The sequence below is a fragment of the Crinia signifera genome, chromosome 19, assembly GCF_055691185.1.
Source record: "Crinia signifera chromosome 19, ASM5569118v1, whole genome shotgun sequence".
In the NCBI taxonomy this organism is placed as follows: domain Eukaryota; kingdom Metazoa; phylum Chordata; class Amphibia; order Anura; family Myobatrachidae; genus Crinia; species Crinia signifera.
Genome location: NC_139226.1, coordinates 127,382,265 through 127,410,099, shown reverse-complemented (window position 1 = coordinate 127,410,099; position 27,835 = coordinate 127,382,265). Strand labels below are relative to the sequence as shown.

At 44.2% G+C, this 27,835-nt stretch overlaps 1 protein-coding gene across 10 annotated transcripts in view; it reads left to right on the top strand.

The window, feature by feature from the left end:
• The window catches only part of PLCH2 (phospholipase C eta 2), a 595,308-nt gene that overhangs the window by 468,792 nt on the left and 98,681 nt on the right, over positions 1–27,835 (top strand). For all 10 annotated transcript variants that reach the window (XM_083163311.1, XM_083163313.1, XM_083163310.1 and 7 more), the window contains one exon: positions 2,486–2,593. In XM_083163311.1, the coding sequence (XP_083019437.1) occupies positions 2,486–2,593 (108 nt within the window). The remainder of the gene's footprint in view (positions 1–2,485; positions 2,594–27,835) is intronic.

Sequence of the window (27,835 nt, the reverse complement as noted above, 5' to 3'; positions counted from 1 at the left end):
CCTCGTATGACCACCACTCCTGTGGTGGTGGCAGATGCTGCAGCCTCCTATCCAGCAGCATTGGGGTTGATTCTGCTTGTCTACAGCCACCACCAGCTTTCCCAGTAGATGTGCTGCTGCTGGAGACAGAGGCTGGAGATGAGCAGAATCATCCTCAAACATCAGCGGCAGTAGGGGTGGGTCTACACTTTCATTTACAGAAAGCTGGCAGTGGGTAACTCCCATGCTATGAGGGGCTTGTGGTTTCAGAAAGACCCAATGGGGGCCAACGACAAATGGGATAGAGAGAGAGTCTGTACAGGAAGGTAGATGTTAACTGGCATTAGACATTTATAAAAAGAAAGCGCAAGAGGGGCAGATGGAGAGGATGGGGACAGAGAGATGGGAGAGGAGAGAGAGGGAGGCTGAGAGAGAACAACAGAGGTGGAAAGGGAGACATGGAAAGGAGAGATGGGTGGGTGAGTGGGGGAAAAGGGAAAGGGGAGATCAAGGAGTCATCAGTATAGGGCAGGGGTGGCCAAACCGGTCCTCGAGATCTACCAACGGTCCACGTTTTCCAGATCACCCAGCTGGTGCACAGCTGTAGTCATTACTAACTGTCACATTCCCCAGGTTACCTAGCTGGTGCACAGCTGTAGTCATTACTAACTGTCACATTTTAAAACCTGCTGCATTCATTCCTACTATAGATCCACAGGTTGCCTGGAAAACATGCACCGTTGGTAGATCTTGAGGACAGGTTTGGCCACCCCTGGTATAGGGCATTAGTGAATTTAGCTAAAAGGAGATAATTCATGCTTCTGTATTTCACATAACTTGGAGACATACTAGAAAAAAAAATCCTGGCAATCTCCTGTCACACTTCACACACTGATGTACAGTAAGTGGCAGCATTAGGAGAGCAAGAGGGACCAATTTATATAATAATTGCATATATCATATTGATATGATCATGGTAGAATATTAACTGACAGGATCACATTGTATTGTGCAATTGCAACAGTGGGATATATCACTGGGCACCTGCAAGGGCTCATGCTCTGAAAATAATGAATTCCTGAGATGTAGCTTCTGCACATGTACAGTGGCCATTTCCATGGGAGGGTTCTAAGCGAACCATTCAAACCTATATCTGTGATTGCAGCCCATAGACTACAATGAAGTACAGCCAACTTTAGATGGCTGCCGGGGGTCAATGACTGGAATGCCTTGCATTCGATAATTTGATAAGTGTCAGCATAGCATCCCACATAGAAACCTATAGAGGATGCAGCTGCAGGAAGAAAAAAGAGGGATCACATCAGGTATTGGAGATATCTCCTGCTACATATAAATACTTTCAGGAGTATAATATTTGTGGCTAGCCCCCAAAAATGGGTGTTAAGGAAAAAAAAAAAACACCAAACAGGATGTTCTACTATAAAAGTACACTGAAAGGACACGTGTGTGTGTGTGTGTATACACACAGACACACACACACATATATATATATATATATATAATATATATACACACACACACACATCCGTTTCAGTGATAAACATAATAAAGATATATTAAAAGATGTAGTGATTAAATGTTTTATCTCTTTTTCTTAAACAAATGTGGCACCTTCCATATGCATGCAGTGAGTAAGTCCAGTGATAACTTTCCTACACTACTCCAGATGACTTGTCCATGGCTTTCAGGTGGAGGCAAATGTTTTTCGAACTTTAAACCAATGTTTGCCATGTTTGCTTTCTAGAAAATAGTGACATCATTAAGCAGAGTTGTATCTAGGGTTTTGAGTGCTTTAGGCAAAGTAAGGGACTGGCTACTCCCCAAAAAGGTTGTGCTCTTGTGGGGGAAGGGTTGTAGCCACACAGTATCACCGTAGCAGCCCTTACTCATATTGCACCACATCATAGTCCCCTTACTCATATTGCACCCCAAAGTTGTTCCCTTACTCATATTGCACCATACCATAGTCTCCTTTCTCACATTGCACCACACAGTAGTCCTTTTACACACATTGTTTCATACCGTAGTGTCCCTTATTCATATTTTGCCACACAGTAGTACACCTTATACATGTAACCCTACTTTATGCTACATAGTAGTAGTATTCCTTGCATATAATGCCCCTTATACCACACATTAGTGATCCTTACTCTTTTTGTCATCAATTTTAGTGCCCCATACACATCTTGCCACACAATAGTGCTCCTTACACATTATTCCCGCAGTAGTACTACCCCTATTATTATTTGGGTGTGATTCCTGTTCCCACCTTCCTTTTATAAAAAAAAAATCTCTAAATTAAATGTATTAAAAGAAAAAACACCCAAATAAAACTGTTTCCTTTATGCTGCCCATACACTTGAGATATTGTATACAATCCTTCGATTTCGACCGCATCTGGCCGAGAAATCGAATGATTGTATGCACAAAATGTTAGAATTAGTATATTGGCAATAGATAATGTTGTTTTTTTATCTTGGTTTAGGGGAAGAAACTCCCTGCCAGTATTGGAGATGATGCAGAAGAAGGAGAAGTTTCAGATGAAGACAGTGCTGATGAGATTGACGACGACTGCAAGCTCATAAATGGCGATGTATGTAAGCTAAAACTTATCTTTGTACTCTAAGGAACCATATATAATATCTATATAAATGACTTCTTTTTCATCAGCTTCAGCTCAGCAGTACATGTGCCACCACCATTATCAAAATGTCACGTGTACACACAAAAAAACCTTTCTTTGGGATTATAGTGTAGATTCGTATATTTATATATAATACTTAAATATATACATTTTCAGTTTCTGGAATCAGCTACATAGTTTCAGTTCAAATATTGTTATATGTAATTTAGGGTTGATTCTACATGGTCCGATGTTTGGTACTGTTATTGAGAAACTCCTTTTTACAGTTGTGGCATTGTACAGTAAATATTTCTAGAATGTTTCATGTTTACACAATTATTTCCTTATTTCAGGTCTCAAATTATTTTTTGGTGACACAATTGTGTTAAAAACTTGTGATATGTTTTAATGAATTTAATGATATTTAAATATATTCCAAGTCACAGTTTACTAATGTGTCCCCCTACATCCTTGCTGCAGATAAACAGCCCTTTTAGACGCTCCATGCGCACGAAGAGACACTTGGCGCAACTGATTCACGCAACTGATTCACGCAACTGATTCACGCAACTGATTCACCCAATCTGTTGTGCCAAGTGTCTCTATTTTCGTCTTTTTCTGTAAAAAAAAATATGACAACGCTGCTAATGTTGGGCATATTTTTTACCGAAAAAGGCATTGTATTCTTCCCGCTACATGAAAAGAATGCACAAGAAGCTTCTGCTGATTAAAATGATGTGCTGAATGCCTAGATTCTGTGTGCAACTGGCTGTATCGGTCACGCACAGTATATAGGCAGAAGCTTCTTGTGCGTTCTATTCATGTGGCGGTAAAAATACGATAAATTTATGTAAAAAAATCTGCCCAACATTAGCATATTTGCATGGGAACTACCGGCTCGAGTCTTCCGGGCATATTGCAGTGCATTGATGTATGAGGAAACATCGGTATGTAAGGAGACGTAACATAATATCCTATCCGCACTGTGACCTAGAACAATGAGCTGACGTGCCACTCTCCAGGCAAATGGCTGTCGTCCTGTGCCCATTTTCCTTTTTGGCTTACATGATGGCCCTAATAATTTGTGTAATGCTCTTGAAAATATTCAAACAATATATTGTGCGAGATAAGGCATTCTTTGCAAAGTCACTGAAGCCTGAATAATTATCTTTGAGTGATGTTATACTGGACTTAATTGCATTGGAAAATAAATGAGCAATGACGGAACCATATGACCCAGATCAGTATACAATTAAAATCAATGGCTGGTATTGATGGGAAGGTCATTAGCATTGCACACTATTAATTGTAGTTGTTTAGTTTTAACGTCCGTATGTATCACACTGATATATACTTATTTGCACAGTTATCAGACTTACTTATTCTGGTTATTTAGAGTGTGTTCCACCCCAGCATCCTTTGCAAGGGACCATGTATTACATACAGCACTATACATGGCAAGTCTATTATACTGCTCTCCTATGTGCAGGTACAATGCTGGCATGTTTATACTTTATACCATGTGCAATATTCACTTATATATATTATGTTATGAGTTATGTGCAGTTTAAAAGACACATACCATATGGACCTTGTTTTTAGCCTTCTAGGGTGGGATGTGGTCATTTGGTCTACAGTATGATGGTCGACAGGGGAAAAAGTCGATGTGGTTCCAGGTCAAAAGGTCATTAGTTCGACAGGTCGTTAGTCTAGGTCGACAGTCAAAAGGTCGACATGGGGTTTTTCACTGTTTTTTGAGCCGACATGTGGCGACAGGTTGTATTTCATGCCCTACCATCCACTAGGGCGTGGTGGGAGAATAAAATAGTGTGCCGAGCGCGTGATGGGAGAATAAAATAGTGTGCCGAGCGCAGCGAGGCACCGTGCCCGAGTGATGCAAGGGGAGGCGGTGCACTTTAAAGTGTGTCCATGTCGACTGTGTTCACATTCAGGTAAAAAAACAATGAAAAACCCCATGTCGATCTTTTGACAGTCGACCTAAACATTGTCGAACTAATGACCTTTCGACCTAGAACCATGTCTACCTTCTCCCATGTCGGCCTAGACCAATGTCAACCTTTTCCAATGTCGACCTAGTGACTGTCGACCATCATGCTGTAGACCAACCCTCTAGGATTTAGAAAAGGCAAATAGTGTTAATTTCAGCATTTGTAACAATAAAATAAATGTACTTCAAAACTTACTTACTGAGGTAACCTGATGCCCTACTGGCCAGGGGTAGAACCCCCACCAGGACCTGGGAATTGTGCCCTGCCTAAAGATCCTAAAAGTAGGCCAGACACCTGAGTAGCTGGACACACCAGCGGAGGAACTGTAAAATGTCGGGATAATCAAGGGGTTTCATGGCTGACAGATGTTATGCTGCCCATACATATGTGAGATATTGTAAGCAATCATTCGATTTCGGCCACATCTGGCCGATAAATCGAATGATTGCATGCATTTTTAAGGGGACATGCGATGCACAGGCACGCCGTTGAATGTCCCATCGATCGATATTATGTGCAATTTATCGAATTGCATGAGCAATCGCATTTGGTTTTTAACCACATGCGATTGCACGAATGCAATCAGCTGCGAATTCGGGGACTGGAGCTGGCGGCAGCGGAGGAGCGGAACCAGAGCAATGGCGGGGAGCGGGTACATACCTGACTGGGAACCGTGGTGGAGCCTGTGAAGAAGCGCTTTCAGGTGGCGGAACTCAGCAACGGCAGCAGATGACTTTGAAACACTGGACGGCCCTCTGATTAGCTGAGGCCACTGAGAGAGAGCTCTATCAGCCAATCAGCAGCCACCTGAATGTGAGGCCACTGATTGGCTGAGAGAGCTCTCTCTCAGCGGCCTCAGCCAATCAGAGGGCCGTCCAGTGTTTCAAAGTCATCTGCTGCCGCTGCTGAGTCCCGCCCGCCACCTGCCATCGCTCCGGTCCCCGCTACACAGCTACCACGCCACCCCTCTTCCAGCACCCGATGTCCATAGCAGATGGCATGCGACATCGGGTGCTGCACTGGGCACCACTTGATGCGATGGGACATTACATTGCGATGTCGCATCGCATCTGAACGCATAAGTGTATGGGCACCATTAGAAGATGGAGCAGATTGTGTGATCAGATAGGCAGTAATTCAGCAATAGTAACAACTGGCAATGGCAAATGCTCAGAACTGAACCATTGCTCAGAGAAGGCTTAAAGTGGTCCTTACGAGGTGGTGGAACTCCTTTGATATGCCACTTAATTACCTAATTACACCCCCTCCCCCCATTAGGCAGAGTCAGAGGTAGAGTTTTTGGCACCCCCCTGCAAACTATAATGCTTTCCTGTTAGAATTACTGAACAGGGTCAAGGTGGAGGTTGAACTAGTTTCACCCCCAACTTTAACCATTGCTGTTCACTTAAACATGTACTATATACATACTGTATGTGCAGCATTGGCAATAACAAACGCATGACCTCATTGCCTACTAACATTATGTAAAATGATACTTGACCCCAGGGCTTACTGTGATGATCATGCAAGTTAGATTCTTAAAATGTATTTTGTTTTATATGTATTAGGTTATTATGGTATATACCTCATTGCTGCAGTCACACCAAACAGTCCCTCTCCGTGCGACTCTACTTGCACTGGGTTTTTGTTTTTTGATAAAAATATCGTATCATCAGTCAGAGAGCAATCTGTCTATCATCAGTCAAAGACCCTTGCTCCCTGACTGATGGTACGATTCACACCAAAGTAATCGAATGTACCACTGATTACCAGCTCTGTGAAGACATCAGTTGGAAAGTTGTCTAAATATGTTCTTAATTTCTGATTGTTATTGAAGCTGTACCGTGTGATATGACAGTATACTTTGATACCGTTCAAACTTAACCCCATGGTTTAGTCCATACTTCGCTTTTTAATCGTGTGAAAGAATCCGTTGTTTATCAACTTGATCCTTGGTTACCCCTGAAGACGTCCCTATGGGACGAAACACGTAGGGTTATTTCAGGCAAATATTGGCGAAAGGTTGGATCAAGTATCTAAAATCCTATGTGAAACCATCGATTGAAAATAATTTATTTTATGCTACTATTCAGAATAAATATACATTTTTTGGTACTTATGTAGTAGCCGGCCGCTATATTTACATACGTACGGTTGCAGATGGAAATCACATTGCATCACATGTCCCGTTTTAGTGCCATGCGATCCATGCAATCCCAGTAGTTTATATGCATACAGTACTGATAGACGTTTGTCAGTTACCGTATCTATGCTTTGTGAATAAGCTTAAGCTACGCAAATAGCGTAGTCAGTCAGAAGTTGCGTAAGTGCTACCGGTCACTCACTCTGAGGTGATTTGGTGTCAGTGATGGATGCTACTCAGAGTTGTTCCAGTGACCGGTGTGCATAGCGCAGGCATGGCAGGTGAGCAGATGTCGATGTTCACCTTGCCTACATCAGAGGAGGAGGCTGTGCAGACTTGCGTTAACGGGCATCCGATGAAGCTTTCTGTCAAGGAAGGGACATGGCGCTGCCACATCAAGTGTTGCCGGAAGAAGGTCAGCATTCGAGCAGACCACTGGTTCCCTGGATGCCGGCTGCCGTTCCTGACCCTGGTCCGGTTTCTCTACTCCTGGGCACAGGAGCTTACCAGTGTGCAGTACTGCCAGAGGGAGCTAAATATGTCTATTAAGATGACGGTGCAGTACAACAGCCTCATGAGGGAGGCCTGCACCATGGATCTGCTGTCACAGCCGCAGTCCCAAATTGGAGGCCCTGGCTTGGTGGTGGATGAGACCCTTTTTGTGAAGAGGAAGTATAATGTTGGGAGGATGCTGCCCCAGCAATGGGTATTTGGTGGTATATGCAGGAAGACATGGGCCTGCTTCCTGACCGCCGTTGAAAGGCGAGACGCCACAACCCTTATGTCTGCCATCAATGCAAATGTCGCTCCCGGGTCCTTCATCTATTCCGACTGCTAGAGGGCATATAATAGCCAAGAACTGCAGCAGGCAGGGTACGAACATTGCCGGGTGAATCACCGCTACAATTTTGTGGACCCTGAATCAGGGGTACACACCCAAAATGTAGAGCGGATGTGGGGGCCTGCAAATGGCGAAATAAAAGACAGAGAGGCACCGCAAGGCACCACTTAGAATCCTATCTACATGTGGAGGAAAAGTTTGGTAGCAGAAGATCCGTTTCAAAGAATCTTACATGCTCTGACCCTACTGCCAAAGGCTACTGCAGTGTCCTCTCAGTGACTGCCTTGTTTTATCATTATTTCATCTATTCTTATTATTGTTATTGTTCGTAATCTTTTAATCATTATTCATATCATTCTTTAATCTTTTATTATTGATATTATTGTTCTTAATCTTTTCATTATTCTTGTTATATTTTATGATTATTATTAAGTAAATTCAAAGTTAAACGTTACATGTGTCCACATTACTGTTTCAGGTGTGTTGTATGGCTGCTGTGAATGTGTTCCTTAACCCCCCCCCCCCCACTATCCATGCCACCCTGAAGCGTGGCGAGCGACGGCAGAACGCGTCCTTCCGACCTTTTCATTCCCCCACTATCCACGTCGACGTGGAGTTGATTTTATTTTTTGTGGCTAGTGGAGCGAGCCGCCGAGCGGACGCGGAAAACATGTAACGTTATCCACGTCCCCACGCTTCGGGCTCGGTGGCTCGCTGCCCTCGTCACACTATATAATATCAACTCCACGCCGACATGGATAGTGGGGCTATAAAAAGGTCAGAAGGACGCGTTCCGCCGACCCTCGCAGGGCTCGCTGCGCTCACCATGCTACGGGGTGCCGTGGATAGTGGGGTAACGCTGCACTGATAAGGCTTAGAGGTGGCGTGGATGGTGGGGGGGTGTATACAAATTATAGTACAGGTAATGTGTATAGTGGGGGGGTGTGTAGAAATCATAGTACAGGTAATGTTCTCGTACCCTAAAAAATCGCATGCAATGCCATAAGTACGTGGGAAAAGAGCAGTGAATAAATGACTAAGTAACATCTCACGCATCATATAACAGGCAGGAAAAGAGCAGTGAATAAATTACTTAGTAAGATCGCATCGCATCGCACGCATCGTAAAACACTAAAACGGGTACTGCGATGCAATCTTTTTACGGAGAATACCACACTAAGCAAAGTGCTTAGTGGGCCCCCGGGTACTACATAAGTACCCATTTTTTTACCATTGTGTATATTTCTCTGGTGCAACACCTACGAGCTGCACCCTCTATACCCTTTTTCTTTTAATTTCTATTCCCTGTACCTCTATTAACAGCGAGGTTCCATAGAAGTGCAGCTACCCAAACAGTGCAGGAGACAGTCACAACCCTGTATATGTACCCTGACCTGCACTAAATCACACACATACTGTACACCAGGGCTGTATTGCTCAGTCGCCATGAGGAAAAGAAACACGCACTAGCAACTCTTCACAAACAGTGGTTATGGCTGGGAAATGGGAGATTTGTATTCATATATTTTTATATGGCAAAAGTGTTTTTTCTATTAGTCAGAGACAGTAAGTGTCACATTACTCTGTATAATTACCACACGAGGATATGGTATTATTTAGTTGCTGTAGGAAAGCTCTCTGCTGCCCTCTGGCTGTCGGAGTGTTTCTCACATTATCGGATCTATCGGAATAGACACATACTTTACATTACTTTACAATATCTGCCATTTTATTTTACCTTAGGATAATTTTTACATAGAAGTATGTAAAATTAAAATAAATCATTTTGATTCATATTTTAGCCCCTGAGCAATAAATATAACCTATCAAATTTAGATTGCATTAACCTATGAGAACAGGTATACTGATTATATATTAAGTAGTGGTGGGCAACGATTAAATTTTTTAATCGCACTGATAGGCACATAAGCGCCGCTTACCTAAAATCTTGTTGCCAGGGGTTCCGTGCTCGTTGCCAGGTGGGATTACATGCATGTTGCCATAGTGGGTTCCCTGCTTGTTGCCAGGGGAGGGTTACTTTAGGGTTACCACCTTTTTGTTGAGAGATTCCCGGACATTGGCCCGCCCCTTGACACACCCACTGACCCATCCCAGCCCCACCCCCAGACCCGCCCCCAGACCCGCCTTATGTTGATTTTTTTTTAAACCTTTGCTTCCATTTCATTCTTGATTTTGCATACCATAATTCCAGTTACATGTTATATCACATACATTAATGGCCATTACAAGTTATGCCACACATCGTGATGCTAATTCCGTGTTATGCCATATACCGCAATGGCCATTACACATTATGCCAGGACTCAACAGAATTTTTGCACAGGATGGACAACATGGACAGTGCGCGCCGAAGGCGCGCGTCAAATTTTTGACATAATCCCGACACACCGCAAACCCATTATATAGTATACCACATGCCATAATGGCCATTACAAGTTATGCCACACATCGTGATGCCAATCACGATGTATTATTCCATGTACTGCAATGGCCATTACACATTATGCCAGGACTCAACCAAATTTTTGCACAGGATGGAAAACATGGACAGTGCGCGCCGAAGGCGCGCAGCAAAATTTTTGTCATAATGCTGACACACCGCACACCCATTATATAGTATACCACATGCCATAATGGCCATTACATTTTATGCCACACACCGTAATGCCCATTGCACGTTTTAATGAACTTTGTAATTCCGATTACTCATAAGCCCACACATGATGCCCATGACATACTATATAACACACCGTAATGCCCATTACATACTATATAACACACCGTAATGCCCATTACATACTATATAACACTGCAATGCCCATTACATACTATATAACACACCGTAATGCCCATGATATACTATATAACACCGCAATGCCCATTACATACTATATAACACTGCAATGCCCATTACATACTATATAACACTACGCAATGCCCTTGACATACTATATAGCACCGCAATGCCCATGACATACTATATAACACCGCAATGCCCATTACATACTATATAACACTGCAATGCCCATTACATACTATATAACACTACGCAATGCCCTTGACATACTATATAGCACCGCAATGCCCATGTCATACTATATAACACCGCAATGCCCATGTCATACTATATAACACTAAGCAATGCCCATGTCATACTATATAACACTAAGCAATGCCCATGACATACTGTATAACACACCATACACATTTGACACATAAGTGCCACTTACCTATATGCTCAATGCCAGGGGCTTCATGCCGATGCCAAGGTGGACTGAATTTGCTCGTTGCCGAGGGGGATAGATCTGTGCCTCTGTGCTCGTTGCCGAGGGGGATAGATCTGTGCCTCTGCTCGTTGCCGAGGGGGATAGATCTGTGCCAGTGTGCTCGTTGCCGAGGGGGATTGATCTGTGCCAGTGTGCTCGTTGCCGAGGGGATTGATCTGTGCCTCTGTGCTCGTTGCCGAGGGGGATTGATCTGTGCTCGTTGCCGAGGGGGATAGATCTGTGCCTCTGTGCTCGTTGCCGAGGGGGATTGATCTGTGCCAGTGTGCTCGTTGCCGAGGGGGATTGATCTGTGCCAGTGTGCTCGTTGCCGAGGGGGATTGATCTGTGCCAGTGTGCTCGTTGCCGAGGGGGATTGATCTGTGCCAGTGTGCTCGTTGCCGAGGGGGATTGATCTGTGCCTCTGTGCTCGTTGCCGAGGGGGATTGATCTGTGCCAGTGTGCTCGTTGCCGAGGGGGATTGATCTGTGCCAGTGTGCTCGTTGCCGAGGGGGATTGATCTGTGCCAGTGTGCTCGTTGCCGAGGGGGATTGATCTGTGCCAGTGTGCTCGTTGCCAAGGGGGATAGAAACCCCCTCCCCCGCCTGCGGGAGGCAGACAGGCTTGTCAGTGTGCCTGTGCCTGCCTGCCCGTCCCCTCACGTCTCCCCCGCTGTATTCGCGGGAGAGACGTGCTGCTGTGCTGTATGATTTTAACATTTCTAACTCCCGCTGCTGGACCGCTAGCCAATGGCCGTTCGCGGTCCAGCAGCCAATCAACTGGTGGCTGCTGGACCGCGAGCGGCCATTGGCTAGCGGTCCAGCAGCATATGCAGCACCGCAGCAGCACGTCTCTCCCGCATACACAGCGGGGGAGACGTGAGGGGACGGGAGCGGGGAGACGAGGGGGCGGCGGCGGCGGCGGGCGGGTTATTCCCGGACTATGTATAGTCCGGGAAAGCCACCCGCCCGGACTCCGGACGCCGGTCTTAATTACCGGACTGTCCGGAGTAATCCCGGACGGGTGGTAACCCTAGGTTACTTGCTTGTTGCAAGGGAGGTTTACTTGCTCATTACCGGGGGGGGGGGGGGGGGAGCGTTTCTTGCTTGTTGCCAGGTGGGGGGTTTCTTGCTCATTGCCAGGTGGGGGGTTTCTTGCTCGTTGCCAGGGGGTGTTTTCTTGCTCCATGCCAGGGGGTGTTTACTTGCTCCATGCGAGGGGGTGTTTTCTTGCTCCATGCCAGGGGGGTTAACTTGCTCCATGCCAGGGGTTGCAGGTCCACAGCGCTCCCGGAATCTGCACTTCCGGGTAGCGCTGTGTGTGCACTCTAAACTTCCCTGACAGACGCTAGAGGTAAAGGAGCACCTCTAGCGTCTGTCTCCTACACAGCGGTGGCCATATTTGGAGGGGCGCTCTGCACCCGTGCGGCGCAGCCCCATCTCCCATTCTTTTCCCGTGCCTGTCAGCCCCGTTTTACTGTTCCCTGCTGCCAGATCGCCCCCCTTCGTGCACCCCCCCGCGTTAACTGCGTTAAATATTTTAATCGCAGTTAAGGTGCCGGCGCGTTAACGCGATATTAACGCGTTAACGTGCCCAGCACTAATGTTAAGCATTACAAAACATGCATTTATTTGCTTTTCACTGAATTAAATATAGAACTATATAATGACCCTTCATTTAAGATGCTGATTCCTCAAGTGATTGCAACTTGGTCAAAGTCATTGTAACACGTGATGGGATTTTCAAGTAACTAGCACAAAATTGACACGTGAATTGGGACGGCCATCAACCACATATGACGGTGATCTGATGGGTCTCAGATTTCGATAGCTTTGAAGCAGCAATGGGGTTTTGCTCTTAACCTCTTCTGAGGGTATGGAGCTGAAGCCCTTCTTCTGTCCCTGATTGGCCAAAGCAGGGATATCCATCGATTAGTTGATGGTTTCGTGCCATAAGTGTTAACCGCTGATGGCACCATTGATGGTGACCATCGATGGTTAACTCAGTAATGATATTCCTACACCTTGGTATGATCTAAAATACAATTTTCCTAAACATTTGGTGTCAAACACAAGCTAGGGATAATCCTTTATACCCCTTTCACACTTGCAAGCCGGGTCGCACGTCGGGATCTAAGTTCCGAGTGCAGCCGGCTTGCAAGTGCTTTCACACTGGCCACCCGACCCAGAATGAAGTCGGGCCGTTGGCGTCATCTGGAGGCTTGGCCGGGGCGGCGCTGGGCGGTGTCAGCATCTCCCAGCGGCACATTTTCACTGCAGTGAACGGGATCTGGGTCACGCTGACCCGGAATACCGTTCACACTGACCGCATCCCGTGTCGATTCCAGGTTCTACCCAGTTCAGGACCTGGGTAGAAATCCAGGAATGCTGAACACGGGATATTCGTCCAAGACCCTTTCACACTGAGCTAAATCCCGGGTTGATGCGCGTTCATGTGCAAAAACCCGGGATATTTTTGAAGTGTGAAAGGGGTATAAATTGGCAGTACCAATGTGCAAGTGAATACTATTGACTTATAACATATGCCACTTGTTGGCGTGATGGGCACTAGTTTGTAATCAATTGCATTGTCCTGAAACCAGAAGTGGCTGCCCTTATTGGCACTGGTTTGCTTCAGTTGCTTCCATAAGTTGTGCTAAAACACATTGGGGCAGATGTATTAAGCCTTTACAAGAGATAAATTCAAGGGTGATAAAGAGAGATAAGCATCCAGCCAATCAGCTCCTTACTGACTTTTTTCAAACACAGCCTGTAACATGGCAGTTAGCAGGTGATTAGCTGGACGTTTATCTCTCTTTATCACCCTTGCATTTATCTCTTGTTAAGGCTTCATACATCTGCCCCATTGTATTAAATTACAATGGTCATCTATACTCCACAACAAAAACAATGAGACTTTATGGCAGGGGTGGCCAAACCTGTCCTCAAGATCTACCAACGGTGCATGTTTTCCAGGCAACCTGTGGATCTGTAGTAGGAATTAATGCAGCAGGTTTTAAAACGTGACAGTTAGTAATGACCACAGCTGTGCACCAGCTAGGTGATCTGGGGAATGTGGACCGTTGGTAGATCTCGAGGACCGGTTTGGCCACCCCTGCTTTATGGTATCGGAAATGGCTGATCGATAATCTCAAGGTCAACATTGACAAATGATTGATGCAAGCAAAAAGTTCAACATGAGGTTTTTTTTGGGACGTTTCAAATTGTTCGACTCGAATTGGGAACAGCGAAATGTGCCGAGTGCGGTGTAGCACCTCGCCCGAAGCATGGCGGACAGAGTGATACACTAGTAGGGGTCCATGTGCTCCGGTACCGACATTGACATGTCACGTTGAACTTTGTCAGTGTCAACCTTTTCCTGTCAACTCAAACAGTGGTGCAGTTGTATTAGCGTGCCCTTAACGGGTTTAAAAATAACGGGGCCGCTTCTCCTGCACAACGAGGAGAAGCGGGCACCTGTAGCAGCCTAATGTATTATATCCCCCCCTCCCCCCCCTTTGCCGATAAGGATAGACATTATGTTCTGCGTCCACGGCTCTCCTTATCGACGCCCCATCGACGATAAACTCTCTCCCCGACTGGCACTGGGTCTATCAGAGGCTGGTTGACATAAATTAGGTCAACTACTGAAGGATAACATTCCTTAGGTCAACACCCTCAAAAGGTTGACATGGATTTAGGTTGACAGGGTCATTAGGTAGACATAAACATTAGGTTAAGATGGGGAAGTTCGACAGTCAAAAGGTCGACCTGGGTTTTTTACTTCTTTTTAAGCCGACATGTGTCGACAGGCGATATTTCATGCCCTACCATCCACTAGGGCGTGGAGGGAGAATAAAATAGTGTGCCGAGAGCAGCGAGACGTGCGAGGGGATGCATTGCACCGATATGTTGTCCATGTCGACTGTCGACATCCGGGACAAAAAAACTGAAAACCTATGCCGGCATTTGAATGTCAACCTTCCCCAGGGTTGCCGACCCTCCCAGAATTACTGGGAATCTCACGAAAATCGGGTCCCCCTCCCGACCCCCACTGAGCCCCCCGATCGCGGCATTTAAATGCCGCAATCCGCGGGTTTCGGAGGAGGGGGCGGAGCTAAAACGAAACACTCGTGTCATTTGATCCCCGCCCCCTCCATGGAGATCAATGATTTTGTCTATTAACCATAATGACGTCACAGTCAAGCCCCGCCCCCGAACGGGTAATGAAAGTCTCCTCTCCGGGCTTCTCCCGGAGAGGAGCATTTTAAAGTCGGCAACCCTGACCTCTCCCATGTAGACCTAATACTTTTGTCCACCTAATGATTGGTTGGATGGAAGGGGACAGCTGCGCCAAGTATTAATCGGCGGACTGTCCCTAGCGCACGTTAGAGGCGCTGGTTATACATTAAACAAAACGTGTGGCATGTGCACTTTAATGCTGGTTAATACATTTACCCCAGTGTCTGTGAGCGATACCACAGCCAGATTTGATGACATATGTCACTAGATTGCAGTGGCAGTATAGAAATTGATTATGCATAAATTTGTGTTTGCAATGGATTTTCCCTTCCTCTCTGTATCCTATCTAACATCGCCTTGTAGTGTATCTGTGATCTATACAAATCCCTACAGTAGCAGAACTTGTTTGCGAATGATTCTGAGTTGACAGTCAGGCTGGGTGGCTTAATGAATCTGTAATAGGACATAGATCCTCTAAGCTCCTTTTGTAAGACAGATTTTCTCCCTCAGACCTGTTTGGATGAACATGTAATGAGTTGGGGGATGGGATACGGCCCCAAGTCTTATTTAACAATTATTCTACAGCCATAGTGTATATATTAACCTGCATGAGCAGAATCCCCCTCAGGAGGTCCATACAGTTATATTTTATTGATGTAGTTACCGTTCCAGGGCTGCACATTTTTTTGTAAATAATTGATTTAATATTTTTACGTTTTTTTTTTTTTGTCTTGTCCTATGGGTTAGCAAATGACATAGCGCATGTGAGCTGTCCGTTATATTCTTCACGGTTTTATTGGTTTACCTATTCTGCTATGTCTGTACAGTCATGTTTTTCCCCTTAATTAACTGGAAAGTAACTTTTATGTTATCACATGCTACAGTCTACAAATTTTATTAGTGTTAGAAAAAATGCCTTTGTGCAGTTATTATAGACCCTTATGAAAATGGTGGTGCAGCTAATTAGAAGTGAAAATATGTGGTTGCTATTGACAACTGCATTATTTTCCTGAAACTAATGTTTTGGGGAAACATAAGCCCGTAACATTGGGGATCTGCAAACACATGCATTAAAATAGTGCATGGAAATGTTCTACCTTGGGTTTGGGGCTTTAATATGGCTAAACAAAGTTGCCTGCAACATATTAAATACTCTATCACTCTAAAGGTGCCCACAGACGCATCAATTATCGAATGCGTTTTGTACTTTTTAAGCACAAATTGCATCTTATGTACAATTATTGGATGGTGTTTATGGGCTTGTGCGATGCGATGCGCGTTCCCGGGAGTCCGATATTGTATGTCTAAAAAAGTACGTGCTGCACGTACTTTTTAGACTACATCTGAAATGTAACATTACAAACATGGGTTCATCACATCACATCGCATGCATCCAAGTGCACATCTCATAGCAAGCTGGAAGAAAAATTGTATAGAACCATTGTACAGACAAAAACGCACAGGGCTGCCAATCAGGCTTATTCAGCCAATTAAAATGCTGCACTGGCTTTTGAGCCAATCAGAGCTTGCATACCGGAAGTCAATCAGAGCGGCTGCCAATAAGTGAGCTCTGATTGGCTCACCAGCCGGTGCTGCATTTTAATTGGCCGTCGGCAAACTGAGTTGTTGAAGCTTGCGCTTCGGTACCTCCAGTCTGCAGTGAGGAAGGGGGGCCAAAGACCCGGACTGGAAATGAGTCCAGTGCCCTAAAATTCCTGATGGCAGCCCTGTGTGTGTGCTCATATTAGCACAATGCGTTAATAAGGTTGCTGATCTGGTCTCTGTAGCTGGTAGATCACCGTATGGTACTGCTGGAATTTAGCGAATGACTACAACATTTACAGGATGCAATAATAGGAATATTGGTTTAGTCCAAATAGTGACCTCAAGTACTTGGCCACCCTCCCTACACTCAAACATACAGCAAATTATAAACCTTCGCGATTCTTTAGTCTGTGTCCTACAGTTTCAGGCATTCCAGATGCCGATGCTTGTTTAATTAGGGTTGTATTTACTAATTACATTATGAGAATATAGATCACATTATGCAACAAAACACAGACATTCTTCCCATGCCCTCAAAGTAATTCACTCATGTCTAATCTGATATTGTAGAGGCTGATGTCAGTGACAGGTGATTGATAACTACAAGGCCTGACAGACACTGAGGTCCTAATAATGGCACATAGCGCTTTGACTGTACATGCACCCTACACAGACTCCTGTGTTTGCCTTTCCTGGTTCCCTGCATCTGTTGTTTGTTTCCCTCCTGCCATACCTGGTGTTCTGTGATTTATTTGGCAGGTCTTTTCCCAGTAACACTTCCCAGTAAGTACATTGCTGCCTTTTAGTTTTTATTAGACATCTTTTGTTATTTGAAACCGTATCAGATTCCAAAATCTCTAGAAGCCATACTATATTACAGTTGCCCAGGGCCCCTATACATAGCTATATTGCAAGCGTAAGGCGGGCCCTATGCCATAATGTAAACCGGTGGTACTGTACTATAGTGTGTTGAACACATTTGTGGTGCTGCGTATTTCCACATTATACTTACTGAAAACGTTGCCATCAGATCATATTAACAATTTAATCACACCTCTGAACTGTCCACATTTCCGTGCAATGTCCTGCTGTCCCATCCATGGAACATAGTGTCCCATGGCTGGTGGGTCTCTCTGTCACTGCCGCTTTGTGCAGCAGAACAGCGTTGATGTTATGTGCACATCATCCATGCGGTACTACCAGAGCCGAATTTCCCATTAGGCACGTGAGGCACCGGCCTAGGGGCGGCACATGTTTGGGGGCGGCACTTGGATGCCTGTGATAGTACTGTCAGCCCAAAATGTACCAATAACTGCAAAATATCCACTGTACTGTACTATATTCCATCTTAAATAGAGTGTAAATGGATAGGACATGCAGATACTGCCCCTATAAACTGTCCTACTTAGTAAACATTATTGTTGTGCCTAGGGGCGCCCTCCTCCCTAAATCCGCCCCTGGGTACTACAGTGCTGGGCGTGGTCACAAAAGTCATATGCCAGGGGGCATGGCCTAGCGCACATAAGGTCACTCCCCCTTTAGTATGCAGCAGCTGTCCTAGGACTTAGGGCCAGATGTATCAAGCCAATCATCTCCTACCTGTCATTATTCAAACCCAGCCTGTAACATGACAGGTAGGAGCTGATTGGCTGGCTGTTTATCACTCTCCATTTTATCACTTTTTGAAGCTTGATACATCTGGCCCCGAGTCTTGAATATTGGGAGTATTATTTACTTGTTTGAGACCCCCCAAAAGTTAGTTTTCATGGGACCCCTACAAATCTGCTCTAAATATAACCATGACATATGACACATACGGTAGAAGAATATATTTTGCATGCAGGTAAGTAAGACTATTCAGGTTTAATGGCTTCTTAAATGTCTGGATTGAGCAAACTGATGTCTTATTTCTTGTACTTAGATTGTGAACAATTTAAGCATGCAATAGACCGGTTGGGCACAGATTTCTTGAATCATGCTGTATGTCTTAATTCCTAAATAAGGTATATACCTATAGGGACTGGGATTTACGTGACTAAAATGTATTTCATATTTTAAGGGGGTACTCTTCAGTCTGTGCAGAATTTTTTGCCAGTTGAAAAATCTTTTTTGCCCAATTTTTAGGGCACATTAGATTTGCCCTATTCAATCTTAGTGCCAATTTTTCATCTAGGCCAAAAATCCAGCACTGACGAAAACCGTGTGGATTGGCGAATTTGATCTGAATCCACAAGTTGTAGTGAATTCCATTTGACCAAGAAAAAAAAAGTGAAACCGCATGGGTGAAAATGGCGATTGAATACTGATTGACGAATCATTGATGTTTTTTCATCTGGCAAAAAAACAGAAATGATTGAATACCCAACAAAAAGGAAAGCGGAGACGTTCAATGAAAAAGATCAAATTTTTAGACTGTACCTAATGGTAGCTACAATCTTGGTTGCTATGGGCTAACTCCACTCGCCATCTTTAGAAGCTTTCGATAGATCACCCTATTAAAAAAAAAGGAATAATATCCTAATTATTTATTTATCGGTTTATTTTAATTACTGAATGTACCCCCAAATACTCTGTTAGGTATGTACATATGGAGCCGCTCTCACTCAGACGGGGGCTGGCGATAGAATCACCAGCCTCCACCATCCTCCGCTATCCACCTGCAGGGGGTGTGCGCGCACAAGACGCTCTCGCAACCTGTTCCGACCGAGCTCTCCGCTGCCTCCCAGTCGCTCCCCGTTGGTCCCCGCAACCTCCCCGCACCCCCTAACCCTGCCCGTGTCCCTGAAGCGGAGATGGGCAGGGTTTCTACTCCCTGACGCCGACTGACTGGGACGCGCATGCGTCTGAGACGCTCGCGCATCCCATTCAGATGGAGTGCCTCTCCGCCGGTGATCGCCAGCAGGGGCAATCTGGTAATTCCCAGCGATGTACCTGTATTAAGGTAGAATCTCTATGTATGATGTTGAATGTGCAGTAACATTACATGTAGCACAGGATTTAGATAAGCCATGTTTTTGGAGAATCAGACTGTATCATGAAGTCCACGGTTATTGCATCTTCAAGATCGCTACTGCTATTTTCTCTACATACTGTTCTATTAATCTGATCTGTTACTTTTTGAATGTCAAATTATATAGCAATTCACCAGAAGACATTTAATTGTTTTGTTTTTTATAAAAGGTGGTGCAATTGTGATAATGTGTCTTCCATATTTATGATGCACAATCCTTTTCTGTACAGGGATAAAGTAAATGGTTGCAGATTGAATATATGTTTTGTGAATCATTATAATATTTAATAGGTGTCATGTAATACGGTAAAGCTGAAAGGCTCTCTCGCAGCAAAGTGCGCTGCGTGAGAGCCAGTACCCACCATCTGTACCAGTCATCTATATGTGTTGGCCAAACAGTTATTGAATACATGTTTGCCTGTTCTCTCTAGACTAGACTTCTTCTTTTCCCATAATCCGGTATTATCACTGTGCAAGTTGTAGTTTGTTCTCGCTACCAACTGGACAATAGGAAACCATCCATGAGAAATTAACGCTTCGAGTGGCAACGTTGCTGTGAGTGATGTGCAAAATATCTGCTAAAAAATGCCAGCCTCCCTGTCCCCTCCCTCCCCATTGGCACTCACAGGGTTAAAATAATGATTGTGAAAGTTATCTGAGGATTCTACATATATATACATTTGGCTAAGATGTCTGACCTGCTTTTTTGGTCTGTTTTGTCTTTTCTTTTTTTTATTTGTTTCCTGCTCATCGTTGCATGCGTATATGAAGTGGAAGGTACTGTACAATATGACACTTAATAGCCATCCATGTCATTTTTCCTCGCTAGGTGTCTTTAACCCTTGTGATGCGTTGCTTGCAGGCCCGCAGAGGGATGATGGGGCAATAACAGCAGAAATCCATCATGTTACCAAATGCTTATCTCGCTGGGAAAATGCCTGGGAGTTGCTGACGTGAATTTGATTGAAATGACAAAACCGGCATGGCTTTACTCTGCTTGGCATTTCTAATTTAATGGCCGGCGGCCCGGTCTTCATTTTAGAAATATGGAGAATATGAGGAATGTATTCTCAGATGTCAGCCGCACCGTTTATCCATCAGAAAATGTCATTAGACTGAGTGATGGACGGAGATATTTTGACAGCGGTCACAATATATTCTGTACTTATCATTTGGTTATTTTTGAACCCACCTGTTTGAAGGGTTGTCTTGCTGAACATTACTCTGGAGATTTATATAACCCATTTATTTTCTACTTCTATACATAAAAACAATATTTCAGATTCCCCTTATATTCTTACTATGGGAGTATACTCTTAAAAGCATTTTGTTACCACTATTTTCAACATTAAAGGGACAGGGGCCAATTTGACAATGATTGATATCCTTGCTATCACTCGTGATGAACGAGAATTGATGCTCCTGCCAATTACTTCCTGTCATTTTTCAAACAAATAACAGGAGTTCATTGGCTGTTGCACCATTTAACATTCATTAAGTCTCCCCAAAAATGGAGAAAATGGAAATGTCACCAAAGTGATATTGTTACCCCCTAGCATCCAATCAAATGATAGCTATCTTTTTCTCAAATGGATCTGATTGGTTGCTATTTTTGAAAATACAAAGTTTGATTTTTCTGAGCGATACTAGATCACTCAGAACGCTCAGCAAGATTGCTCAGCACACAGCGATGTCAGTGCTGTGTGATCTGTCAGGGCTGCTGTTCTCTGGAGAGAACAGTGGCCCTGACCGGTGATTAACTAGATTTATCCAGCATGCTGGATAGTAATCGTCAGGCAATATAGACGCGCGGGGCTGCATATCACCATCACTGTGGACTCTACACACGAAGCGGTGTAGAGGCATTTTCTAAGCGCTATAGTTACTCACATAATTGCTGTGAGAGATCCTCAAAATATCCGCTAAAAATGCCTGTGTCACTCACAGCGACTGTTCTTTTAGCATAAATAAGTACAGATACAGCCAATTCAACAAGTCAATTAAGTTTGGTGGTTTATTGCACCCAAAAAAAGAACAGTCGCTGTTAACGATGCAAAGGACAATCAGAAACGTGCTCACAAACCCAGGAACATGGACAAAAACATTGTCAAATTGTTTAAATCAGACAGGTTCAACTACAGTACCGTGTCTGAGCAACAGTTTTCCAGATTTTGGGAGCAAATTTCTGAAGTAAATATTACATTTGCTCCCATCCAGTACCATATTTTTATTCCATCCAAGCAACTAGTTGGATGGTTGGAGGAAAGTTGGTCTGATGTGTGGCCAGCATAACTTAAGCCAGAGTTTTTCAAACTCCACTATTACATTAGGAACCATGCTTTAGCACAGGTGAGTTAATCAGTACCTCAATTTGATTTAACCATCTGGGGGCAGGCATGGGTTTCCCTAAAACCTGGACTGTAAATGTTTAGAAATTCAGATTTAGGCTAAACAGAGAAGAATATTAGGAAGCAACATAGGTATTTAGAATATCCATAGAACCTAACTGATCGTAAATTTTAAAATTTGTAAAAAGACTTTTCTAAAAGTAATAACAAGAAAAAGACATTTCGGATTTCGCGTTCGTAACTCCTTGCATTTTCCCATTATAAGTAAAGGAGATTTGGTAACAATCTGTGGGATTTCACCTGTACTATAGTTGTGATTCTGTGTGCTTCTTTGTATTAGAGACCTAGTTTTGCAGATCCGTCTGTCTTGCACTAGGTTTGAATGCATTTTATTGTAATTTTTTATCTCTGTCATTATTTTCAACAATGATGTGTTAATATTTTCAAATATAATAGATCTTTAACAACTTAATTATTGTAAATGATACAGTAACCTATGAGCGGAATAAAGGCCAAGAAAATTTCTGTTTTGATATTGAGAAATTCCACTTAAATTCTTATTTAGTAATTGCTTATTACTGTAACTCAATAAGGTTCTTCCTAGAGCAATGAATGACAACTGACTGCAGCTACAGTCTTACCGTTATCTGGGGAAAATAGAACATAAAAATGTATGATCAGTACACACTGTTTACAACATTCACAATGAAACAACTTAAGTCCCACATACATCATTAAAAAATTGCTGCAATGTCCTGACTGGTTCGGAAAATCGAGAATATTAAACATGTTTACAAAAATCCTCCTCAATCTTGACCGAAATACGGTCAGGATGGTCAGATCGGGCATTTTTAACCTGTTAAGTTTCCTTGATGATTGTTGGCAGCTGATTGGTCAGCAGATTACCGATGCCGTTGAGTTGGGAATCCTAGCTACTGATGTATGGGGCCATGAGATAAGCAGCACCAAGATGCAATTTACAAAGTGTGGTAATTAGCTAAATAGAGGGGTGAACTTGTTGAGTGTCTAGGTGCTCAATCAGCATCCACATCTCGTTGGTAAATAAATGGAATGATCTTCTGTACTTTTGGCATAAATGAAACGCAAAAGAGCAGAAAATAAATGCTAGCCTCCATTCAGGGCACTGACTCACTTCTTTGCCCCTGACTAACCTTAAGCATCTAGTCTGCAAATAAAGTATCTTTCCAGTCCTGTGCTCTCTCAGCTTTAGTTTAGCCTTGCCCGGCCTCTCACAAGCACAGTCTCAGTCTTGGTTCCTGTACCGTTACACAAGCTCCAGCCTACATTCATGGCTCACTGGCCTGGCTCCTTCCCAGTAAAGTGCAGATCATTCCCAGGGTTTCCTTCCCTGTCTCCTACAGGTATAGGCTGAAGTCCAGGGTCACCAACAGGGTGGAATTGTTGGGACTCCAGTCCTGGGCCTGGACAGTGAGGGGTCTTGCATGGCAGTGGTGTGGATTTGAGTGCACCACAGACTAACATACTGTACAGATCAGAGATGGTGGCATTTTTAATTTGGAGCCAGCCACCAACCAATCAAAAGACACACACACTTGCAGCCAATTAGGTGTGGCTGCTATACATTTTAAATACTGCCGGCACTGTCCCTCTATGGCTGCCTGCTCGGGGATCTTTCCCTGCGCTGCTGCTGTGGTTGCAGAATGCCACTGTTCCTCCCATGATGTCCCCTACCTTGTCCCGGACTGGTAATCAACAGCCTGATCGGTAAGTTGTGGAGGCTGCCAGAGGAGTCAAAGGTGAGGGAGGATTGAGGTGGGGGCTCCTCCCAATTCGGACAGTCCCAGGCTTCAAAATTCCTGATAGCAGCCCTGTTCACGTCTCCCGATCATCAATACACAATTATCTCTGGCTGGCTCTCACAATCCCACTTGGACTGTGTCTCTGCTCCAGCCCCACCTTAGCTCTGTCTCAACTGGGAAGCATACACATGTTACAGCCTGTCCTGACTGCACAGTCTCCAGACTCTCCACTGCAGCAATTCTTCTCACACCGCGGACTTCCCTATGTGGGTGTGTGCCTCCAGCCACAATCTGAATACATTAGTTAGTAATGTAATTTACCTTCATACTGCCACAAAAGTTACAAGATCATTTCTGTAGTAGCAGAAGGAATTGCATATTTAGATTTCTATGATTACACATATTTAGTATCAAATACTGTAGCAAGAACAAACAAAGCTTCCATGTCACTGGTACATGTGTAATCTACCTGCCATGTTGTATAAAGGCAAATTAAGCAGAACATATCCATTAGCACATTGTCTACAAATGAGTTCGATAGAAACAATTTTTCTCAATCATCACGTGATTAAGGATATTAAAAGATCCGGTACACCGTCATTTTTACCATTAACAAAAAAGCGAAACGTGTCCTGATATGTACGTACAAAAGAAATGTGCATATGGTAGGTAGAATTCTTCACCGCCCCTTCCTCTATTTCACTTCTTATGAAGCAGCTCTTCTTCAGTTTAAAAATAAAATCAAGCTGTTACTTCTTCCAGACTAATCGTTCATATGTGAACTGCGGTTAAAACACATTTCCAAGCATTAATATATAAATAGAGTGTTAAGGTACATGAACTCTGTACTTTGTATTGTTTCTGTGTAAAAACCACCAACCCAACAGTGACCTTTCAACCAATCATAATGCTGGATAGAAGGCACCAAATACCCTACACTATCACTATCCAGCAGTGATATTGCACTCCACAAAATTGACCAATAGCAGCCCTACACTCAGCACTGCAATTAGTCAGCAGCAACACTGCACCCAGCACTGTAGCTGGCTAGCAGCAACCACACACTCAGAGCTCACACTCACAGCACTGTTATGACCAACTGCAACTGGCCAGTGACAGCTTTGAACAAGTGCTCCCAGCAGCAACAATTCCCCCAGCACTGCAGCTGACTAGTAGCTACCTTGTAACCAGCACTGCAGCTGACTTGTAATAACCTTGTACACAGCACTGCAGCTGATTATTAGCTACCTTGTAACCAACACTGCAGCTGACTTGAAGCAACCTTGTATTCAGCACTGCAGCTGACTTGTGACAACCTTGTACCCAGCACTGCAGCTGACTTGTAGCAACCTTGTACCCAGCACTGCAGCTGACTTGTAGCAACCTTGTACCCAGCACTGCAGCTGACTTGTAGCAACCTTGTACCCAGCACTGCAGCAAGCTAGCATTAACCTTGCACCCAGCACTGCAGCAAGCTAGCATTAACCTTGTACCCATCACTGCAACCGGCTAGTGGCAACATTATAGCCATTCAACTGACAAGCCGCAACCTCACACTGCAACTTGTCAGCAGCAACTTCGGACTCAGCACTGGCCAGCAGTGAGCTCACACAAGCTGCACTGCATATGGCCAGCAGGGAATTTTCACACGCAGCACGGCATATGGCCAGCAGCGAGCTTGCACCAAGCAATAACTTGAGACGTTATTTAAAATAGAAATATCTGAATGAAATGTTAAAATCCTTTTTAATATCTATATTTGCACCCATACAAGGGCATAAATAAAGGGGCCAATATAATAAGCTTGGGTAAAGGTCTAACTGCAGTAAGTTTATTAGCTGTGTACATCACAGTCATGTAGGATTGTTATGTAGCTTTATCTTGCAGTGCAGTATATGAGCAATTGGTAAAAGCCACCTAGTACATAGGTCTTCTGTAGTTTAAATATTTAAATGAATAAAACATGCCCAAGGCCTCAGGATATTTTGGGGAAAGGCATTGATGGGTAGGTTATGTATTTTTTCATGTACATGCCGGTACACAATCCGGTAATCATCAATTTTTTAAGTCATTACATTTTCGCATCCTTAATTGTGATTCGGAATAAAGTGCACCGATCAGATTAGTTCATCTGGAGAACATCGATGTCATGAAATCATCAAGAAATGAAAGTTCACCAGTCAGAATTATTAGCAGATGTGGAATATTTCTTAATGAGGGTTAGGCTGAGGCTAATAACTAGATCGCTTCAGACGAGCTCTGCAATTATACAGTAAAATAGAACGGATAGAATAGATTTCAGGACTTTTTCCATTATAAGTCAATTTCCTTTTCTTTCTGTCTGTGCTGAAATCACATTGTTAAACGATTCTTGTCCAATTATTGTGTTCCTCAATCCCATGCAATTTTTTTCTTGACGGATGGTCTGAAAAAGTTTTAATGTTTTTAATGTCAGTAACAGTACTTAAGACCTTAATCCAGTGGTTCCCAACACTGGTCCTCAAGTGCCCCCAACAGTGCACGTTTTCCAGGTCACCCGGCAGGTGCACTCATTATTCAGGCACATTTGAAAAGATCCACAGGTGGAGCTAATTATAGCACTTGTGATTCTGTGTGGAGACCTGCAAAACGTGCACTGTTGGGGGTACTTGAGGTCCAGGGTTGGGAACCACTGCCTTAATCCATGGATGCTAAAACAGGGTTTGTGTCCGCCTAGGTATGCGGTAACACATCTGACTGGTCCCAGTGGCACGTGGTCATGAAAGCCACTGGTTTTAGCAAACTATGGAATTAATATGAAATGCACTTTTGCCTACCAGGTAAAAAGAAGTTAAAGTAAGTTTGATTTTACAATGCTGTAAAGTTGGTAACACTCGATTGCTGTTACTAAAGGAGCTTAGGGGAGAGTATCAATCTCCTTGCTCAAAAAAAAAAGCATAGAAATGTTAAAGAAAATGCAGCACTAGTAATAATTACAGATACTTTATTATCGTGCATCAGATGTCCAAAAAAATAAGTTTGAATAACAAAGCAGGGTACTTGTTTCCTATCTGGGCGCCCAGGTTTTCAACGTACGGCACCGTAATGAAATCGTATCGAATCGGTACGCGATGATGTACGATGGCATACGATGCTATCCGATCCGATTTCATTTTAAATCGGATCGCATCGCATGCGGTGACGCGATCAACCCCGATTTTTACATTGGAATCAATGTTAAATGGTCCCTGAGACCCGATTTTACATTGATTTCAATGTAATAACCCTGCAAACCCACAATTTGTATAGGAAACCCCCCCCTGATGGTTTAAAATGCGCCTCTATTGTTAACGCCACCCCAGTATTGACGTCAACCCGAAGCGTGGCGAGCGGTGGCGGTACGCGTCCTACGACTTTTTCATACCCCCACTATCCACGTCGGCGTGGAGTTGAGAATAGAATAGTGTGGCGAGCGCAGCGAGCCACCGAGCCCGAAGCGTGGCGAGCGCACGCGGATACCTGTGAAGCCCGCGAGGGGACACGGATACCTGTGAAGTATCCGCGTCCCCTCGCGGGGCTCGCTGCGCTCGCCACGCTTCGGGCTCGGTGGCTCGCTGCGCTCGCCACACTATTCTATTCTCAACTCCACGCCGACGTGGATAGTGGGGGGTATGAAAAAGTCAGAGGACGTGTACCGCCGCCCCTCGCGGGGCTCGCTGCGCTCGCCACGCTTCGGGTTGACGTCAATACTGGGGTGGCGTTAACAATGGAGGCGCATTTTAAACCATCAGGGGGGGTTTTCTATATATCCTATGGGCCAACCATAAAAGCGGGAACGAAATCGCATCGCATCACATCGTTCAATATCGTGTATGTGCATTTGTGGTATCCGATGCGATGCGATCCGATTTTCATACGGAGAATAGCATGGTGCGCAATTAACGTAGCGGCCGCCCAGATAGGAAACAAGTACCCAAAGCAAATAAATGCACACATTCAAAGCATATAATGCCTAAAATTAGCGACAATTG